This window comes from Podarcis gaigeae (assembly GCF_964106915.1).
Source record: "Podarcis gaigeae genome assembly, chromosome: 3".
Taxonomy (NCBI): Eukaryota; Metazoa; Chordata; class Lepidosauria; order Squamata; family Lacertidae; genus Podarcis; species Podarcis gaigeae.
Window position 1 is genome coordinate 83,016,914 of NC_139680.1, and position 16,515 is coordinate 83,033,428.

Below are 16,515 nucleotides of genomic sequence, written 5' to 3' on the forward strand. Positions count from 1 at the left end.
CTAAACTGCCCGGTAAATTTCTCAGGCACCTTTCTTGGCACAGTTCTTGAGAAAAACTGCCACTCACTCCCATCCATCACGGAAAGAGGTTCTTAAGCTGAGTGTACCCTAATGAAAAGGCGTTTTGTCTTTGCCCAGATCTCTCTCCTGCCCTCTTATATCAGGCATTGCATGCTGGGAGATTGCCAGTTGCCCCATACTGTGTAATCTGATAGGGCAAATCTTGCTACAGTCAGTACGTTCAGGACCACCGTCTTAGGCTGGCATGATTGGGCGCCTGCCAAGGCCCTTTGCCCTAGCAAGGGGCCCATCATTGAAAGCCCCCTGGACCTAGAGATGCAGCGAGCAAGCAAAAAGTAGCAGAGACCCGGACAAACTGGTAGATAAGCAGGTGGTAGCAACAAAAATAAAAAGAATGGAAGCAGGCAGTTGCAGTTTGCTGAGGGTGTTTTGCTCAAGGGTCCTCCCCAAAATCTGAACTCAGCAGTATGTGTCAGTATTGTTTAGGGATATTAAGTCCGTATGGTGTAGTGTTTGATTAGGTCTGGGAAGACCAGAGTTCAAATTCCTACAGAGGCACGAAGCTCACAGAACGACCTTCGACTGCTAACACTCTCTAGGCCTAACCTACCTCAAAGTCCTTTTTCTGAGGATAAATTGGGGGGGGGGGGTGAGGAGAGGCCCTGCATGCTCCCCTGAGCTCCTTGAAGGAATAGCTGGTTGGGAGGGGGCCAGGAAATGTAAGAAATAATTAAAAACAAAACAATGGCATGTAACTTGAAGTGTCTTCCTATACAATGGGGATTGTTTTAAGATTGTTAGTAGCGGTCTCATTTGTGTGGTGCTTTACCTACGTGTATGGTGGCCTGAGCAATATAGAGTACAGGACAGTATACAGTATTTGCTGGCCAGTGGGTATCCTAAATGCAGTGTGGATGCTCATGGGCAGTAAAAGAGAACAAAAAAAGTGGCTTGGAGTATCTCCCTCGGTCTGTTCATTAACGAAGGATCGTATTCACCACAGAGCAGGTCTTCGGTTTTCATAGTGAACACTGTAATGCTGTCAATTTAAAGCTGTCTGGTGATTGAGATAATTTAGGCTGGTATAGTGCAGGATTGAATCTTAACCGCCCTGAGACCTCTGGGTATAGGGTGGTATATAAATTCAATAAATAAAAAAATAAATAAAATTAATCCCATCCGGGTGTGGTTGGACCAGAGCTCTTTGTATGAGAATTAGAGGGTGCTGTGGGTTATATCCATCTGGCACTTGTATGCTTCAGTTTGCCACTTTGAAAACTTGCCCATATTTTGCAGTGAGATTCTTGCTTCTGTTTCCTTTTTTGCACAGGAGCCCTTGACGGATGCAGAAAGGATGAGGTAAGTATCTTCGTTGCTTTCGTTATGCAAATCTTTATTTTCCAGGCTACTACATTTATGCTCATTCTCTGAACTTGTGTGATGGCTTTCGCTTCCTTTAAGGCTCTACACCAGGGCTGGGGCCTTTTGGGTTTGATGAGCCAGATCTTCATCTTCCCCCTCCCTGATGGGCCAAGCTTGGTAGGTGGGTGGGACCACCTACCTGCCAATCATCTGGTGTCATAGTGACACCAGGTGATTGATAGGGGTGGTCCCGCCCACCTATCAAAGCTGGCCCTTGGGGTGGGGGAGATACTGCCCAAGTGGGATTAAACACATATCAGCTAAAATTTAAACCTGCATTCTGCAGCCATGTTTCTACCTGCCATCACACATTATGTCAAGCGTGGAGAAGGTGGGTTTGGTTTCAGGACCAGAAGGTGTCACCTGGCAGGTCAGGTTTACCCTGGCCTTTGGCACCTGAGATACTCAGGACCCACCCTATTATTGTGACTGAAATTTGTTTTAATGGTTTTTAATACTGAATTTCATTTTTTTGTAACCCGCCCTGGTAATAAATTTGATGATGATGATAATTTGCAGGCCAGAGGTTCTCTGCTCTGTGCCCATCAGGAAGCTTGATGGTGCAGTGGCTGGAACGACGATCCCGGAACTGATATAGCTGCCTCAGGCATAGATGCCAAAGCTAGTGTAGGTGGAGACCCAGCTGTACAAGCACAAACAAAGGGTCCAAACTTTACATTAGGTTTTCAACTTGCTGTTCCAGCAGGAAGAGTGGATAGGCAATCAATCATTCCAACAGCAGGCATCTATTTTAATTTCTTGAAAACATGTTTTAAGCGCTATTATTTGAATGTGATCTGCTGTGCTTGGGATATGTCCTTTGTGCAGTCTCTCTCACTATGAAAGTCAGATGTGTAAAAATATCTGCAAGGAGGCAGCAATATTTTGGACTGCTCTTAAATCAGTGAAGAACAAACCCAATGCAATAGTAGCAGAACTGTTGGGAGACTTTGTGCATGCAAGCAGATGTATGGCTGGGGCAGCAGAAGACTTCTGTGCCAGTGAGCCGTTATGCAAACATAGGCTGTATCTTCCTCCATAGACTGATTCCACTCACTTGCTTGGAAACTGGGTCACTTTTCCTCTGTGAGGGTGGAGATGGGCCGATGTCGACTGACCCGCCTCCCTGCATCCTTGCTAGATGTTTCATGGCAGCACGTAAATTATTGAGTGAGTCTCATCTTCCAGTGGAGGACACCTAAACTGCACAGCCCCATCTGGCTACTGTGTTTAGTACAGATACTGTAAACTGAGACGCTGCAGGCATGGATGAGTGGCGGGCTACTGAGAATAAGGCTCTCTGTCTCTGCTCTGGCGGCAATATGATCAACTGACATGACCTTTTCTTATCTACAGCAGATTCCCGTATGTGCTCAGGCCTACTCAAAGCGGCTTGCTACTCATAAACAGAATTTAGTGGCGCAAGATCCAGAAAAGGCTTCACTAGAACACCCTTGCTATTCCTGACCACCAGAATGCACCTTATTACCCATCTTTCCCAATCTCTGTTGATCCTCTTCTTCCTGATGTGCAGATATGCCTCCAGAGTCCTCCTCCTGGAACTCGAAGGCACTGACAGGAATCCAGTAGAGCTTAGGGCAGGCATAGGCAACCTTCGTCCCTTCAGATGTTTTGGACTACAATTCCAATCATCCCTGACCACTGGTCCTGTTAGCTAGGGATCATGGGAGTTGTAGGCCAAAACATCTGGAGGGCCGAAGGTTGCCTATGTCTGGCTTAGGGGGATACCTGAAAACCTCTGTAGTAAAATGTACTGTAATTCCTTGTTGGACATGAAAACTTAAGAGTGAATAAACTGTTTTTTTGCTCATTCACGCATTTGAAGTTGCACTGGTTCTAGTGCTGAGCATGCCTCAGCACTATGAAATGGAGGTTTGCAAATGGGGTTTTAAAATTATTATTATGTTGGAAACCTGGGCTTTATTTCTTCTCTTGTGGTGAATGGTTGCTGGGGGCAGGGAAGATCTGTAAACTCATCCCGAGATTTTTTCACAACACAGTCATTTTCTCCAGATGTCTTTTCATATCCTGTGTGCTGCTTTCACCTGAAAAGAGAAGGGAAGGGGTTGGCAGAATTGTCTGAATGTGCCTTGCTGCAGCCCTCTTTCAAAAGTGAGGCTGTAAGTGTTGTACAGTCGTACCATGGAATGGAATCTGTTCCGGAAGTCCGCTCAACTTCCAAAACCAAAGTGCAGCTTCTGATTGGTTGCAGGAAGCTCCTGTAGCCAATCAGAAGTCGCGGAAGCCCCGTCGGACGTTCAGGTTCCAAAAGAACATTTGAAAACCGGAACACTCACTTCAGGGTTTTGATTGTTTGGGAGCCGATTTGTTCGGGAGCCAAGGTGTTCGACCTTCTAGGTACGACTGTATGGAAGACTGCAGCACTTGTAGTTTTTATTCAGGATGTTGTTGCTTTGTTTGCCTTAGGTTGTTGCAGCATGAGAATGAGGAGCTGCGTCGGCGTCTGGCTTATGTCACCAACAAAATGGAGACAATGGAAAGGGAGTTGGAGTCTGGGCAAGACTATCTGGAGATGGAGCTGGGCCAGAATCGTGAGGAGCTAGAAAAATTCAAGGACAAGTTCCGTAGGTATGTCAGCTTTAAGAAGCTCTGGGGTGCTGTAAGAGAAGGGAACCAGCTGGATAGAAGGACACATTGCTTCCTAACAATCTGAGATGTATGTCCTATACTTGGGATTGCTATTTTCAGATTTTTTGGGGAAGCAATAAATGTGTCATTGCACAATATATTTTGTCCCCTCCCCGCTGACAGTCGTATGAATCATTCTGTGCACGGGAAATGGTTTAGTGTTAAGTGGGTCCTTGGGACGGGGGCCATGAGTGGGGTGGAAACCTTATTTTAAAAGCCAAAATTCGTCCATCAGCATTTTTCATGCTATGACTTACTGGCTTAGTGTTCCCTGGGACTGATATGTTAATATCTTTATGACTACCACATGGCACAATCTGAGAGGTGAAACAGGTATGATGAAGAAGATTAGGCCTTGCCTCATCTTTGCTAAAAACTAAAAGCAGCTGAGTATGGCAAAGGGATTTTGCTTCACCCTGCCTCAAGGGAAGGGTGCTGCATTTAATCCTGGTAGGCTATAGGGAAGGAAGGCACAATTGTCAGAAGATGCATTCATTAATCCTCCCCCATGGTATCTGTTTTAGCTGCATCATTTTGTTCCAGTGAGCAAAACTACTAGCATTTGTTGAGTCATTGAGGTGATGACCTATAGATAGAAGTTTGGAGGATTTTTCCCCTGTCCCACAACCTTGGAGGTTAACTAGATGGAACTGGACCTGAGATAAGGTCTTCATAGATAGAAAAGAAGATGGAAAATGCAGAAAGGGCAATGGGATTGACACTTGTTGGCAAAGTTTCCCTCCCATTAGATAAAACTAGGTTTAAGAGTCTTTTTTTAATCTTCTGATTCCTTTAGCATCCTTTCTCCAAGGCTGAGACCAAGACCAGTTTTGGTCCTCTGCAAGTTGGTCAGGCTTGTTTTTTCTTCCATCTCTTCTACCCATGAACATAACATTCCTCCCTCAACTTAAACTTCTTGGGCTTGCTACAAGGAAAGGTCAACTGCTCATCTATGGACTGGAAGGTGTGAAACTATGACTTGGAGCCATGGCACACGGCTTCTTGAAATATCTCCACCTCACCTAACATCTGAATTGCAGGGTGTCTTGTGTCACTTCAGTAACCTGAACGATCTTGTGTCTGTCTATAGATTGCAGAACAGTTACACAGCCTCACAGAGAACCAATCAGGATTTGGAGGAGAAGCTGCACACCCTGGTAATTGACCTGCCGAGTCTATAAGAGGGAAGAGCGGGTGGGCCACACTCTTGTCTAATGGCTTGACTCCCATTGCAGTGTAGTAACACCAGGATGTAAGTCAGGATTTGAGGCAGAATCTCAGCATGAAGTTGCCCAGAGGGAGCTTTGCATTCTAGATCGTCTATGTTGCCTGCACCAGAGTTTGGGTTCTTCTGCAATGTAGCTACTTGTAGTTTTTGTCTGACACCAGCTTTTAAAAAACCCAGAGTGCTGGAAATTTGATGTGCTGCTTTTTGTAGGATCCGGGTGGGGAAAACTCATCATGGGGTTGTGGGAGTGGAGCCAACATTTGTGTATTGTGTGCATTCATAACACTCATGGCTGTTTCTTTTCTTTCCTTTTTCTCTCTCTGTCTCTCTCCTTTTCTTTCCAATGCTGCTGCTGCTGGCAAATGCTGGGTGCACTCACCTCTCAGGCCTCGCTCAGTCAAAGCTGGATTTTTGCAGTTGCGTCTTTTCGTTTGTGTGTTGTTGTTTTTCTATCTCCTCTGCACATGCCTCAGCCTGTCCAGTTTCATTGTTGGTCGCACATTATCCAGCCCTACTTCTGTCCTAGATGGGGTCCCAGCAGCTTGGGTTTTGCAGGGGAAAGGCTATCCTTGGAAATCCGACCAGTTCTGGCCCGCATGTTCTAGCATGGGCTGTTCTTACTTTCAGTTATGGTCTAGCTTGGGAAAGAAATGTCCTCTGCTTAGAGAAACCTGGAATTCATGGGACCCTCTCTAGAGTAATGCTCTTCTCTAGTCATCTGGATGCAGCTCCAATGATTAGTATGTTGGCCACCAGCTTGTATTATAAGGCACTTCTTGTCACTTGGGGTCTCGGTGGATTGTGAACGGATTCCTGCAGAACTTCAAATATTTTTTAAAAAGACGTGCCCTATTAACATTTAAGCCACTGAAATTGGACGTTGGTAGTTCAGCCATCTCTGCCCTGTGGCATTCCCCTATTCATTTCTGTTGAATTTCAGAGGAAGCAGAAAAACTCTTCCCTGGCATCTTGAATATGTCTCTTTAATTATAGCTCTTAGAGACCAAGTTAACAAGCCCCACAGAGGTGTGCACACTCAGGGCTATTCATTTCAGTACAAATTCAGTCTGCATCCCAGATCATTTTTATAGGCTACCTGCATCCTGCTGAGCTTATTCGTGCCCTCCATTTTTCTTGTAGAAAGGCAAGTGTGGAGGAAGTTCAGCTGTTATCTGAGCCTAGTGAAATTTGCTGCTGAGGCAGGTGCTTGGTGGGATGGCCTTAGGACTCTTCTGTGTTGGTGCCCGAGCCATCGCCTGAAGGATCTGGGGGAAGGCAGGCAGAGGGCTGGGACCTTGATTCTTGGAGCTAGGGGTCTCCAGTTCCATTCATTTTAAATCCAGTTACTGTAACTGGAGGGAGGGGGGCTTGGATCCAGACAAAGTTAGTTGGACTTCATGCCCATTGAAATCAATGGGACAGGTTAGTCACGACTTAAATTCCATTGATTTCAGGGGAGATGCAAGTTCAACGAACTTTGTCTAGATCCTGCCTTTTTTGCAGTGTATTCTACAACTCTCTGATTGCACCACACTGAATGCAAAATAAGCACCTGGAGAATCTCAGCTTTCTTGTTAATACTTAAGGCTGCAGTTTTATGCACACTTCATTTGATGTAAGCCCCATTGGAGACAGCGATAACTTACTTCTGAGCAAACATGCATGGTATTTGACTGCATGTCTGCGAAGAAGATAGGTTTCAAAATGAGCAAGAAAATGCTTATTGAATTTCCAGAGCTGGATTTCCCCTTCGCAGAGCTCTTCCCTTCCCTGTGACTGGAAGTAACAGAATAATTTTTGCAAAATAAGAATCCCCCCCCATTTGCTTCTCTTCCATAACATACACAATTTCCAGTATTCTAACTTTCTTGCTTCTGAAGTTTTATTCTTTTTTTTAGAAGGGAAAAAAACACCTTGCATGTACAGAGCTCTGTATCTGTATGCTCTGCTTAAAATTCTCATGTCTTGATCAAGTTTCCAAATTTGGCAATTCTGCAGAATGTCTCCCACTCTTTTTTTGGTGGAGAGGCTAGGAATTGCAAGGAGTGGGGAAAAAATAAAAGCCTGGTGAAATTAGGGGAGCAGGAATTGAAGCTTATGATGCAAGCACTGAGTGAATGTGTGCTGCTCTTGTATATGCTAGAAAACCTGCCGCGATTCTTTGTTTTTTTAAAAAGTGTGTAACTCTTGCCACATGCCTCCAAGGTGCCCCCCCTTCTCCAGCTGTGTGGGCTAGAAGCATGTTCTTTGATAAAATGAAAACTGAGATTTTATTGGAATTTGCAGGAGGTGCATAGTTTGTTTTACATTCATATTTTACTATCAATGAGGTGCAAGCAGATTGCTGGATCCCTACCTATAGTGTCAGAAGTGTCATTATGTATTGCCATTATCCTTTGTAGGATAAAGTGTTAGTAATTGCTGTGCTGAGGGAGAGAAGGTTTGCTTAGGAGACCACATTACTCAATGGGAGCTGGGCTGTGTACTCTTCCAGTTGTTACGGTTGCCATCCATCCCTTGGATAAAGAGGTCCTACACTAGCGGTTGTTGTTGTTTTTAACTGACTACCCAAGTGACGGATGCGCTACAGGTATGCTAAGGATATCTCTCAACAGGCTTCACACAACTAGGGAGCATCTTCAAAGCCCAATGTCACAATATTCCCTGTTGGCATGTCCAAACCCTGACTACTTAAGGGACAGTGTTCACCCTCTGCATGATTTGCTTGCCAAATAGCTATGAAGAGCAGCTGCACCAGTGAAGGCTCCAAGTGCAGATTGCTTTCATAACTAGTAAATGTGTCTTAAGTCCTCCAAGCAAACGGATGCAGAATGACTGATTCCATGTGCTGTTTGAGCCCCATCTTCCTCCCTTGCTTAAGGGCAAAAAGGGAGCTCTGAATTTATTGGCGTTGAGTGGGGTTGGGTTTTTTTCTTTGAAGGGAATTGGGCAGGGAGGAAGTCCAGCTGCTGCTGACAAATGGGACTCACCCCCTATATATCCCTGTACTCCAGATTAAAAAAGCCGAAATGGATCGCAAGACTCTTGATTGGGAGATTGTGGAGCTCACTAATAAACTACTGGATGCCAAAACAACCATCAATAAACTGGAAGAGCTTAATGTAAGTACTCCTTTCCCCCAGATTATGAATTCACTGCAAGGAAAGGGAATGAACTAAGAGGTTTCATTTCTCCTGAACAAAGGACCTGTATAATCACAGTGGTGTTGGAACTTTTGCTGACTATGTAGGTCAGAGCTTTCCAAACTTTTCATGTTGGTGACGCACTTTTTAGACATGCATCATTTTGCGACACGCTAATTCAGTTTTGCATCATTTTGCGAACAGTAATTCAGTTTTATTAGCAAATCAGGGTTAAACTAACCCCTTTCCAGCCCCGGGAGGAGCGTGGGGAGAGTTTGTGTGACACACCTACACACTGCAGCCGCCACTAACACGTCGCGACACACAGTTTGGAAAGCTCTGATGTAGGTTATCTTATGCTCAATGGGAAGAACTGTTTCCTTAGCACACCTACTGTCTAGGAATGTTATCTTTAACAATAAATGGGCATCTCCTTCTCCTTCATGCATTTTGGTGCAATGGTAGTGAAATTATCCCACATTTTTTGGGCATCTCAATACTGAAAATCCTGTGTTTTATTTTAAGACATTCAAGGGATGAACAGCAAAGAGGCATCTTCAGTAGAATAAAATGCTCAGGCTGCTTGACTTAAGAAAGCAAGATCTGTGTGTTCCTACTCTTACTGACCAGTTCATGAGCCATTTTAATCCAGAACATTTGGATTGGAATAATACTAGATTTCGTTGACTCAGATGAGCTTAAATCTAAAATACTCTGGTTGTGGATGGAGGTGAAATATAGCATAAAAAGGGGGGGGGGGTTGTTGAAATTCAGTAAGTCTGCAAAACTTAACAGAAATACAGGATAGATTTGGGAGGGTGCTCTGCTTCAAATCTTACAGCATTTTCTTCTGTCCAGATGAATGTGAGTTAGAATAATCCAGGGAGGATTATTATTGCTGCTGCTATTATTATTATTATTATTATTAATAGTAGTAGTAGTAGTAGTAGTAGTAGTAGTATTTATTTATTTATTTATTTATTTATTTATTTATTTATTTTTATATGATGTAATCAGAACCATTCCTACTGCTAGCCTAAGTGAGCTGGCTTTGTTTAAAGTGGCAGATTCTGAGGTACCATTAAAGCTCTCAGGTATCACCCTGGAACAACTTTTTTTGGGTCTTTTTCATTTTTTGCCTCAGGCCCCGAAATGTCTTGGGGCATCTCTGAATGTGATTTGCCAATCCCTGCATGTTGTCTTGACAGGAGCGATATCGGCAGGACTGTAACCTGGCAGTGCAGCTCCTGAAGTGCAACAAGTCTCACTTTCGGAATCACAAGTTTGCTGATGTGAGTGGAAATCTTGAGCTGGGTGTTTGGTTGGGGGAACCTTGTTCCAGGCTTCTCTTTCATCCAATACATAGAAAGCGTAGGAGGAACTGCTTTTCCTCATTCTGCAGGGACTCCCATGGGGGACAACAAAAGACAATGAATGCCTTGTCATCTTGTCTTCTCATTGTTCCTCAGCTGCATTTCTGTAGGTGGGAAGGAGGGAGGTTGTTGTCATTGCTACAGCAGCCTTGAGCTTGATAGCCTGTTAGGGCCCTGAATGGAGCCTAGAGAACTGCAGGTCTCCTGCTGAATCCTCTCTCCCCCCCCCCCCCCCCGTTGTGACAAAGGAGTTAGTGAATGAATGGAGAAGCCTGTTAACTCCAGGTGCTCTTAACTCATCATGATGGAGGAAGTTTTGTGTAGTGTCAGGAGAGAAAATAAAAGAGATTAGGTGGGCTGGGATGACTGGCAACCCTTGGGTGGTTTCTAGCCTTCAGGAAGATAGAAGGTCTCTTAAGACTGTTGTGATGTGGGGCCCACATCCATGTTCCTTGATGCAACGGGCTTGAGGTGGTTTCGGGAGCAGTGGGAGTGTCAGGCTGCTTCTGTCTCCGGAGCTAGCAAGTGCCAGGATGGCAATTGATTCTTAGTCTGGGGCAGGCTGCCAAGGCAGTGCCCTATAATTACTACATGCTTCCTGGGAGCCTCAGATTCTAGTAGTGGGGGCTGGTCACTCGATTCAGCACAGCCACCAGCTAATTTTTTCCACTAATCAATAGCATTATGCTGGCCTAACATGCACCAGCAAGGCTCTCTTGTTTAATGTTCAAGTTTGAGCGTATGCTTCTCCCTGTTTCTTCTGAAGGGGCCTTGTTTGTCAGGCCCAGAGCCAAAGCAGGGGGGCAGAACCACATTTTTTCCTCAGTTACTGGGACACAAATGGATCTTTTGAATTTATAGGTGGCTGGTGGTTTGAAAGATGCTTTTAATGACATGGTATGTCAGGGCAAGAAGTTAGAGCTGGGCAAGCAGCGCCTTCCACATAACTGCTTCATCCACCTGTCCTACCCTATTAGCTCAGTGGTTCTCTTAGTTCCGAGATAACGTCCTTTTTCCTGTCTCCGTAGCTTCCCTACGAGCTGCAAGACATGGTCAACAAGCACCTGCATAGCACTCAGGAGACCTCTGGCCCCGGCCAGGAGGCCCCTCACACCTTGGCTCCATCGGACGTGGTGCCCACCTCAGTGATCGCCAGAGTCCTGGAGAAGCCGGAGTCCCTGGTGCTCAACTCGGCCAAATCCAGCAGCGGCAGCTGCTCCATCGCCGAGGACGTCTTTGTGCACGTCGACATGAGCGGAGCTCCGTCCGACGCTTGCCCAAGCCCCGGCCAGCCCGGGAGCGAGGGGGCAGAGGGAGCAAGGCAGCAGAACGGGGGCTGCAAACCTCCAAGCGGCTTGGAGGGCCTCCCTGGAGAGGTGCCCACATTTGAGAAGCTGAGCCCGTACCCCACTCCGCCTCCGCCCCACCCCATGTACCCGGGGCGCAAGGTGATCGAGTTCTCGGAAGACAAGGTGCGGATCCCGAAGAACAGCCCCCTGCCCAACTGCACCTATGCCACGCGCCAAGCCATCTCCTTGAGCCTGGTCCAGGGAGAGGAGGAGAACGGCGACAGGCAGCGCACCCTTCCCAGCAGCCCTGCCTCGGAGGGCCAGCGCTCGGCTTCCAGCTGCTCTTACCAGCCGTCCCCCAAGGCGAGCCGAGCTCACGGCTCCTCGCAGAGCAGCCCCTTCAGCAGCCCCCCGCAGGTGCCCAGCACCTTTGCCAGCTCGGCCAGCTCCGAGGAGGACCTGCTGGCCAACTGGCAGCGGATGTTTGTGGAGAAGGCTCCCCCAACCACGGAGCGGGTGCTGGTGAACCGCACCTCCTTCAGCCGCGACACGGCCCAGGAGCTCCAGAAACGTTTCAGCCGCTCCATGCAGGAGCTAGGCCGTGCCGCCTCCACCTACTCGGACGGCGAGGAGTCGGTGCAGAGCTGCAGCTGGACGGTGAGCAGGGACTCCAGCACCGACACCGACAGCACCGAGTCCCGCGCTCGCCGGGGCCACCTCTCCTCCGACTACGGCACGGACTTCTCCCAGGACGAAGCCCACAAGCTGCTGCAAGGGGGTGGCGGAGAGGGGGCGGCAGAGCCCGCCAGCTCTTCCCCAGAGAAGCACAAAGACTACGTAGACCTTGACTCGTCCGGGAGCCCGGCCGAAGAGCAGGAAACGCTGCTGCAGGGAAGCCAGGAAAACAGCCAAGAGGGCAGCTCCGAGCAGAGCAGGGAGTGCAAGAGCAAGCCTCCTCCAGGCCGCCCCCACCGCAGCCCCAAGAGGATGGGGGTTCACCACCTCCATCGGAAAGACAGCCTGACGCAGGCCCAGGAGCAAGGCAACTTGCTCAACTGAGGGTAGGAAGCTGCCCAGGTGCAACGTTGCCCCCGGCTCCCAAGGGCTGTTACTCTTCTCCTGAGGTTGAAAGGAGGACCGTCATGGGACTCCTTCCCAGGAATTCCAGGCCATTTTTATATATTTATTGTCTTTTTTAATGCACACTAAGAACGGAGGCAGCTCTCCTGCTACAGCACCAGGGCAAAACACTCGGGTTCCCACCAGCACAGGTGCTTTGTGTCCACAGCTCAGTTTGCACTCATTCCCTTCCTTCCACAGCTCAGTTCTGCCTTCACACTCCAATTCCTTCCTGCTAACATCCCATCCCATTGTTGGTTCTGAGTTACGCCCCTGCGGCACCTCAAGCCTCTATTCCTACGTGCCAAGAAGTAGGAACACGCTGTCCCTATTTTCCTCGCGTGAATCTTCCCCCAGGTGAAGGCTGCGGGTGGGGTGCAACGGCTTCTGTTAGGTGGGCGTCCCCAGATGTGTGAGCTTTGCTGCTTTCTTTTCCTGCATTCTGCTACGTGGATGTGCGCTGGCGTGAATAGGTGGGACGATGCTCAGAGGCCACCTCCAGAGTTCCCTTGCTTCCTGAACCCAGCATGGTTACTCGTTGGGAGGAGCGCCACTCGGGAGCCTGCCAGAATGGGCCTTGGAGCTTCCCTGCTCCAGCCAGCCAGCAAAATGGAGGCTGGTCCATTTGCCATAATGGGTTCGGCTGTGTGTGACTGTCATGGCTCTTTCTTGGGTGGTCTGTGTCTCATTTGAATGACGTGAAGCTATGTGTTCTTTTACTTGCTTTCTTATAGGTCTTTGTCTTTTGAAATGTGCTTACCTCTTCCTTTTGTGAATGAGCAAAGAATGTGCAGGGATGGGGTGGGGGGGATTGGTCAGAGAGCATCTGCCCTGCAAGAAGCGGCTCATCTCATTGTTGCTGTTGCCCTATGGCCACCACCCGCTGAGGAGTTGCTAAAGCCTAAGCAATGCGGCCATCTTGCCTCTGTAGGACCATCCTGTTTGCCCCTTGGAGAGATGGTGAGTGAGGATGAGCATCCTATCGGGGCTGTGATCCAAATTGACACTAGTGCCTTCCCACGGCCTTAGGCGAGGTCTGATATTCCCCCTCCCCTACTTGCTTTGTTTTTTTGTATGTATTCAGTGTTGTATTTTTTTTCTCCCTTTGCAGTATGTTTCTGTGTTTTGTGTATATCTGCACGCACCTGGGGAGGAAAAGGTTGCCAGTGTTAGGAATTTTTCACTGAATGATCATGTTCCATAGACGCCGTTTCCTAGCCTGCCCTTGGTGCAACCAGTGCAATCTTCAAGAAAACAGTGAGAAGACTAGGCTGCTGAGCTTGGTTGCACTGCCAGCTGCTTATGTCCGAATGGAGTCTGTGATCTTCTGCTGGAGAGTACCCTAAAGCCTTTCTTCTCAGCACAGGGAGTCTTCTCCCTTGCAAACACCAGCAAAGCAGCTGCAAGCTGCTCAGAAAACCCACTCATAGCCCTGCAGGACCAAGAACTTCCCCTGAAACCTCCCAGTATCCATTGGATGGCTGCCATGGCCTATCTTGTGTTGATCTGCTTGCCTTTTGTGCTGTCCCCTGCTGCCTCCCTTCAGACCTAACCAGGGTCTGCTGTGTGTTAATTGTGGAGCAGTCTGGCCATAGCTAACTTTTTGATGTGGCCTTCTTCACTGGCCTCTTCTCTTGCTGATAAGCTGCTGGCGGTTGCATCCCAGCATTGGGGTGTGACTCAGTATTTTCAGTTTAGCTATGCTAATAAATTGGTGCTAAATATGGACACCCTACGTTTTGCCTATGCGGCACTTAACCCGTAATGATCTGACTTTTACAGCTGGCAGCTGCTTGCTTTGCTCAGCCACTCTCCTCCTTCAACCCTTGATTTCTTGGAATTTCCTTTGCTCTTCAAAAGGTAGAACCCAAGTTGCCACATGTTCCTGCTCCAGCACTGCAGTGCTCTCTTTCTCGCTGCAAAGGCTGCTGGAGATGGGAAGGCTCTGGGGCTTCCTGGTGACCTCTCGTTTGTGGTCAGTATTGGACAGACATGGTGCTGGGTGAAGCCTATCCCATAGAATCTGGGCCATTCTCATGAGCTTGGCGAAAATGGAACTGATTTTAGCACATCCCACCGAGACAATTTTTTAGTCCGGAGCCCAGGCCTCTTTTCTGTGGCTGGGCTGCACAACTGCACATAAGGCAATCTGATTGCAGCCACCAAACGGACAATTCCAAGCAGTTACTACGATGTTGATTGAGACCAATGTCCACTTCCTTTAATTCTATTGTACTAAAGGTTGGGAGGAAGGAAGAGAAAGGAGATCATTCTCGAGTGCAACCTAACCGTGCCATTTATTTCACATGGGTCTGGGTGGCAGCGAAAACCTGCAGGAGAACTGAGGATCAGGTCTGTGTTAGTCCTGCTGCTGCAGCCTTCCTCCCAGAGCTCCTTTTGTGCAGTCCTGCATCTCAGCCCTTTGCATCCTTCTCTTCTCTGGCAGTATTATGAATTCTCTCTCGGGGAGCTTGAGTTGCCTTCATTGGCTGCCCCGTATTTTACAATGTCCCAACTCAAGACTGTTAATCTGCGACTAATGTGTTTTTTCTGAGATTTTCAAACTGATGATGTATATTTTAAAGCCAGAAATAAACTATTTTAAAAGTACGTCTGAAGCTGACTGTTGTGCTGCTAGGAGCTGAAAGGGGAGCACAGGAAACCACAGAAACTGAAAGATTTTTTGGGTATTCAGTTTTTTTGACCCGCAGCTCTGCATGGCTGCAAGCAAAGGGTCTTCCCTTTCGTTCTTTTAACTCAGGGTTGGTGAGCCTGTGGTCCGGACACTGTAGGATGAAAATTCCCATCAGCCCTTACTATTGGCCATGTTTCCTGGGGCTAATGAGAATTGGAATTTCAGCAACATGCAGAGAAGGCCCCAGGTTCCCGATCCTTGCTTTAATTTGAGATGCATGGGATTGAATCTTGAACCCTTCTGCAGGCACAATGTGTGCTGCGTCCATGATCTACGGCCCTCCTTGTAAAGGTACACCCAGACTTGATTGGTCTTCTCAGTGGGTCACGTGCAACTGGTTGTGCTAGCGGAAGCCAGCCCATGGACTCCTGCTAACTGTGAATATCTTCCCACGCTTGCAATTATCTGCCCCACCCTCAAGTCTTTTTGTGCAGGTTTAGAGGATACACGAGGGCAGAAGAGGGTGAGCTTGCCTTCCCAAGGAAAAACATGGCACTGATGGAGCTATGTTGAATATAAGCCATTGTCATGACTGTGTTTACACTGCCAATTTTTAGCAACTGTGCTACTAATGTAGGGTTTGTATTTGGACCTCTGTAGGATAGAAAGCAACCTCTTGCTATATGATGAGGCATCTGCCTCTGTAAAATGGAAGTAGATTGTCCACTTTCATGACATAATGTCTCTATTCCCTCTCCCCCGTTTATGTAGCTGTCCCATAAATCATGCTGTCTGTGGCAGCCACAATATCCTAATTAGAAGCTGCATGGCACTGCTGCCTCCTGGTGGTTCTCTTGGCTTTTGTGATTGACACAGAAAATAATTTATTGGTTTTGTTTGTGTGGGTCTAGGAAAATAGTCCAAAGCAAAACAGAGTCCTGCTGTCGCTAGAATCCTGCATGGAAACAACAGAGCCGCTGTGAACTCTTAGGAGGAGGAATGGGTACCATTGTAACAAAACACATTTCCACAAACTGCCTTACATGGCTGAGGCCTGACGTCACAGATGGAGAACTTGTGGCTCTCCAGATGTTATTAGACTGCAGCTACCATTAGCCCCAGCCAGTATGGCCAGTGGTTGAAGATGGTGGGAGCTGTAGTAGTCAACAATTGCTGGAGGGCCACAGTTCCCAACAGGAGAACAGGAGGTATTTCCTGTTGCCCCATTTTGCAGCCCTTGTGCATACTATTCCACAAGTTTACCCGCAGTGAAGTGGCTGTTTACACAAAAAAGAAGCAAGGTCAGTAGTTGTCTGCATATAGCACTTTGGTGTTTGCTTGAAGTTGGGTTTGTGTGCTTAGAATTACACATATCTTCAAATGTAAAAATGGAGCAGATTCTGAACAACAGCAGAGCCAATGCTCACTGCCTTAGATCTTGCTTGTCACTGGACTGCAGAGCGGTATAACCATCACAACCAGACCAATTTAGTCCTCTGAGAGGGTTGAATGAGAGGTGCTTGTGTGCATAGATTGATAGGGATGTGGCCACCTCCACTGCTGGCATATGGCCCAAATTATTACCTTCAAGGTAATGCAGCCTTCTGAAATTAGG

The 16,515-nt window shown here is 47.4% G+C and overlaps 1 protein-coding gene across 9 annotated transcripts in view; it reads left to right on the forward strand.

Annotated features, from left to right (window-relative positions):
* The window catches only part of TJAP1 (tight junction associated protein 1), a 42,241-nt gene extending 27,366 nt beyond the window's left edge, over window positions 1-14,875 (forward strand). For 5 of the 9 annotated variants that reach the window (XM_083732440.1, XM_083732442.1, XM_083732443.1 and 2 more), the window contains 6 exons: window positions 1,352-1,380; window positions 3,892-4,053; window positions 5,204-5,270; window positions 8,356-8,463; window positions 9,693-9,776; window positions 10,886-14,875. In XM_083732440.1, coding sequence (XP_083588566.1) covers window positions 1,352-1,380; window positions 3,892-4,053; window positions 5,204-5,270; window positions 8,356-8,463; window positions 9,693-9,776; window positions 10,886-12,205 — 1,770 coding nt within the window. In that variant the 3' untranslated portion in view covers window positions 12,206-14,875. Of the gene's footprint in view, window positions 1-1,351; window positions 1,381-3,891; window positions 4,054-5,203; window positions 5,271-5,727; window positions 5,758-8,355; window positions 8,464-9,692; window positions 9,777-10,885 lie in introns of all 9 variants that reach the window. The other 4 variants (XM_083732436.1, XM_083732437.1, XM_083732438.1 and 1 more) reach the window with 1 other exon arrangement.
* Window positions 14,876-16,515: the final 1,640 nt, after the last annotated feature.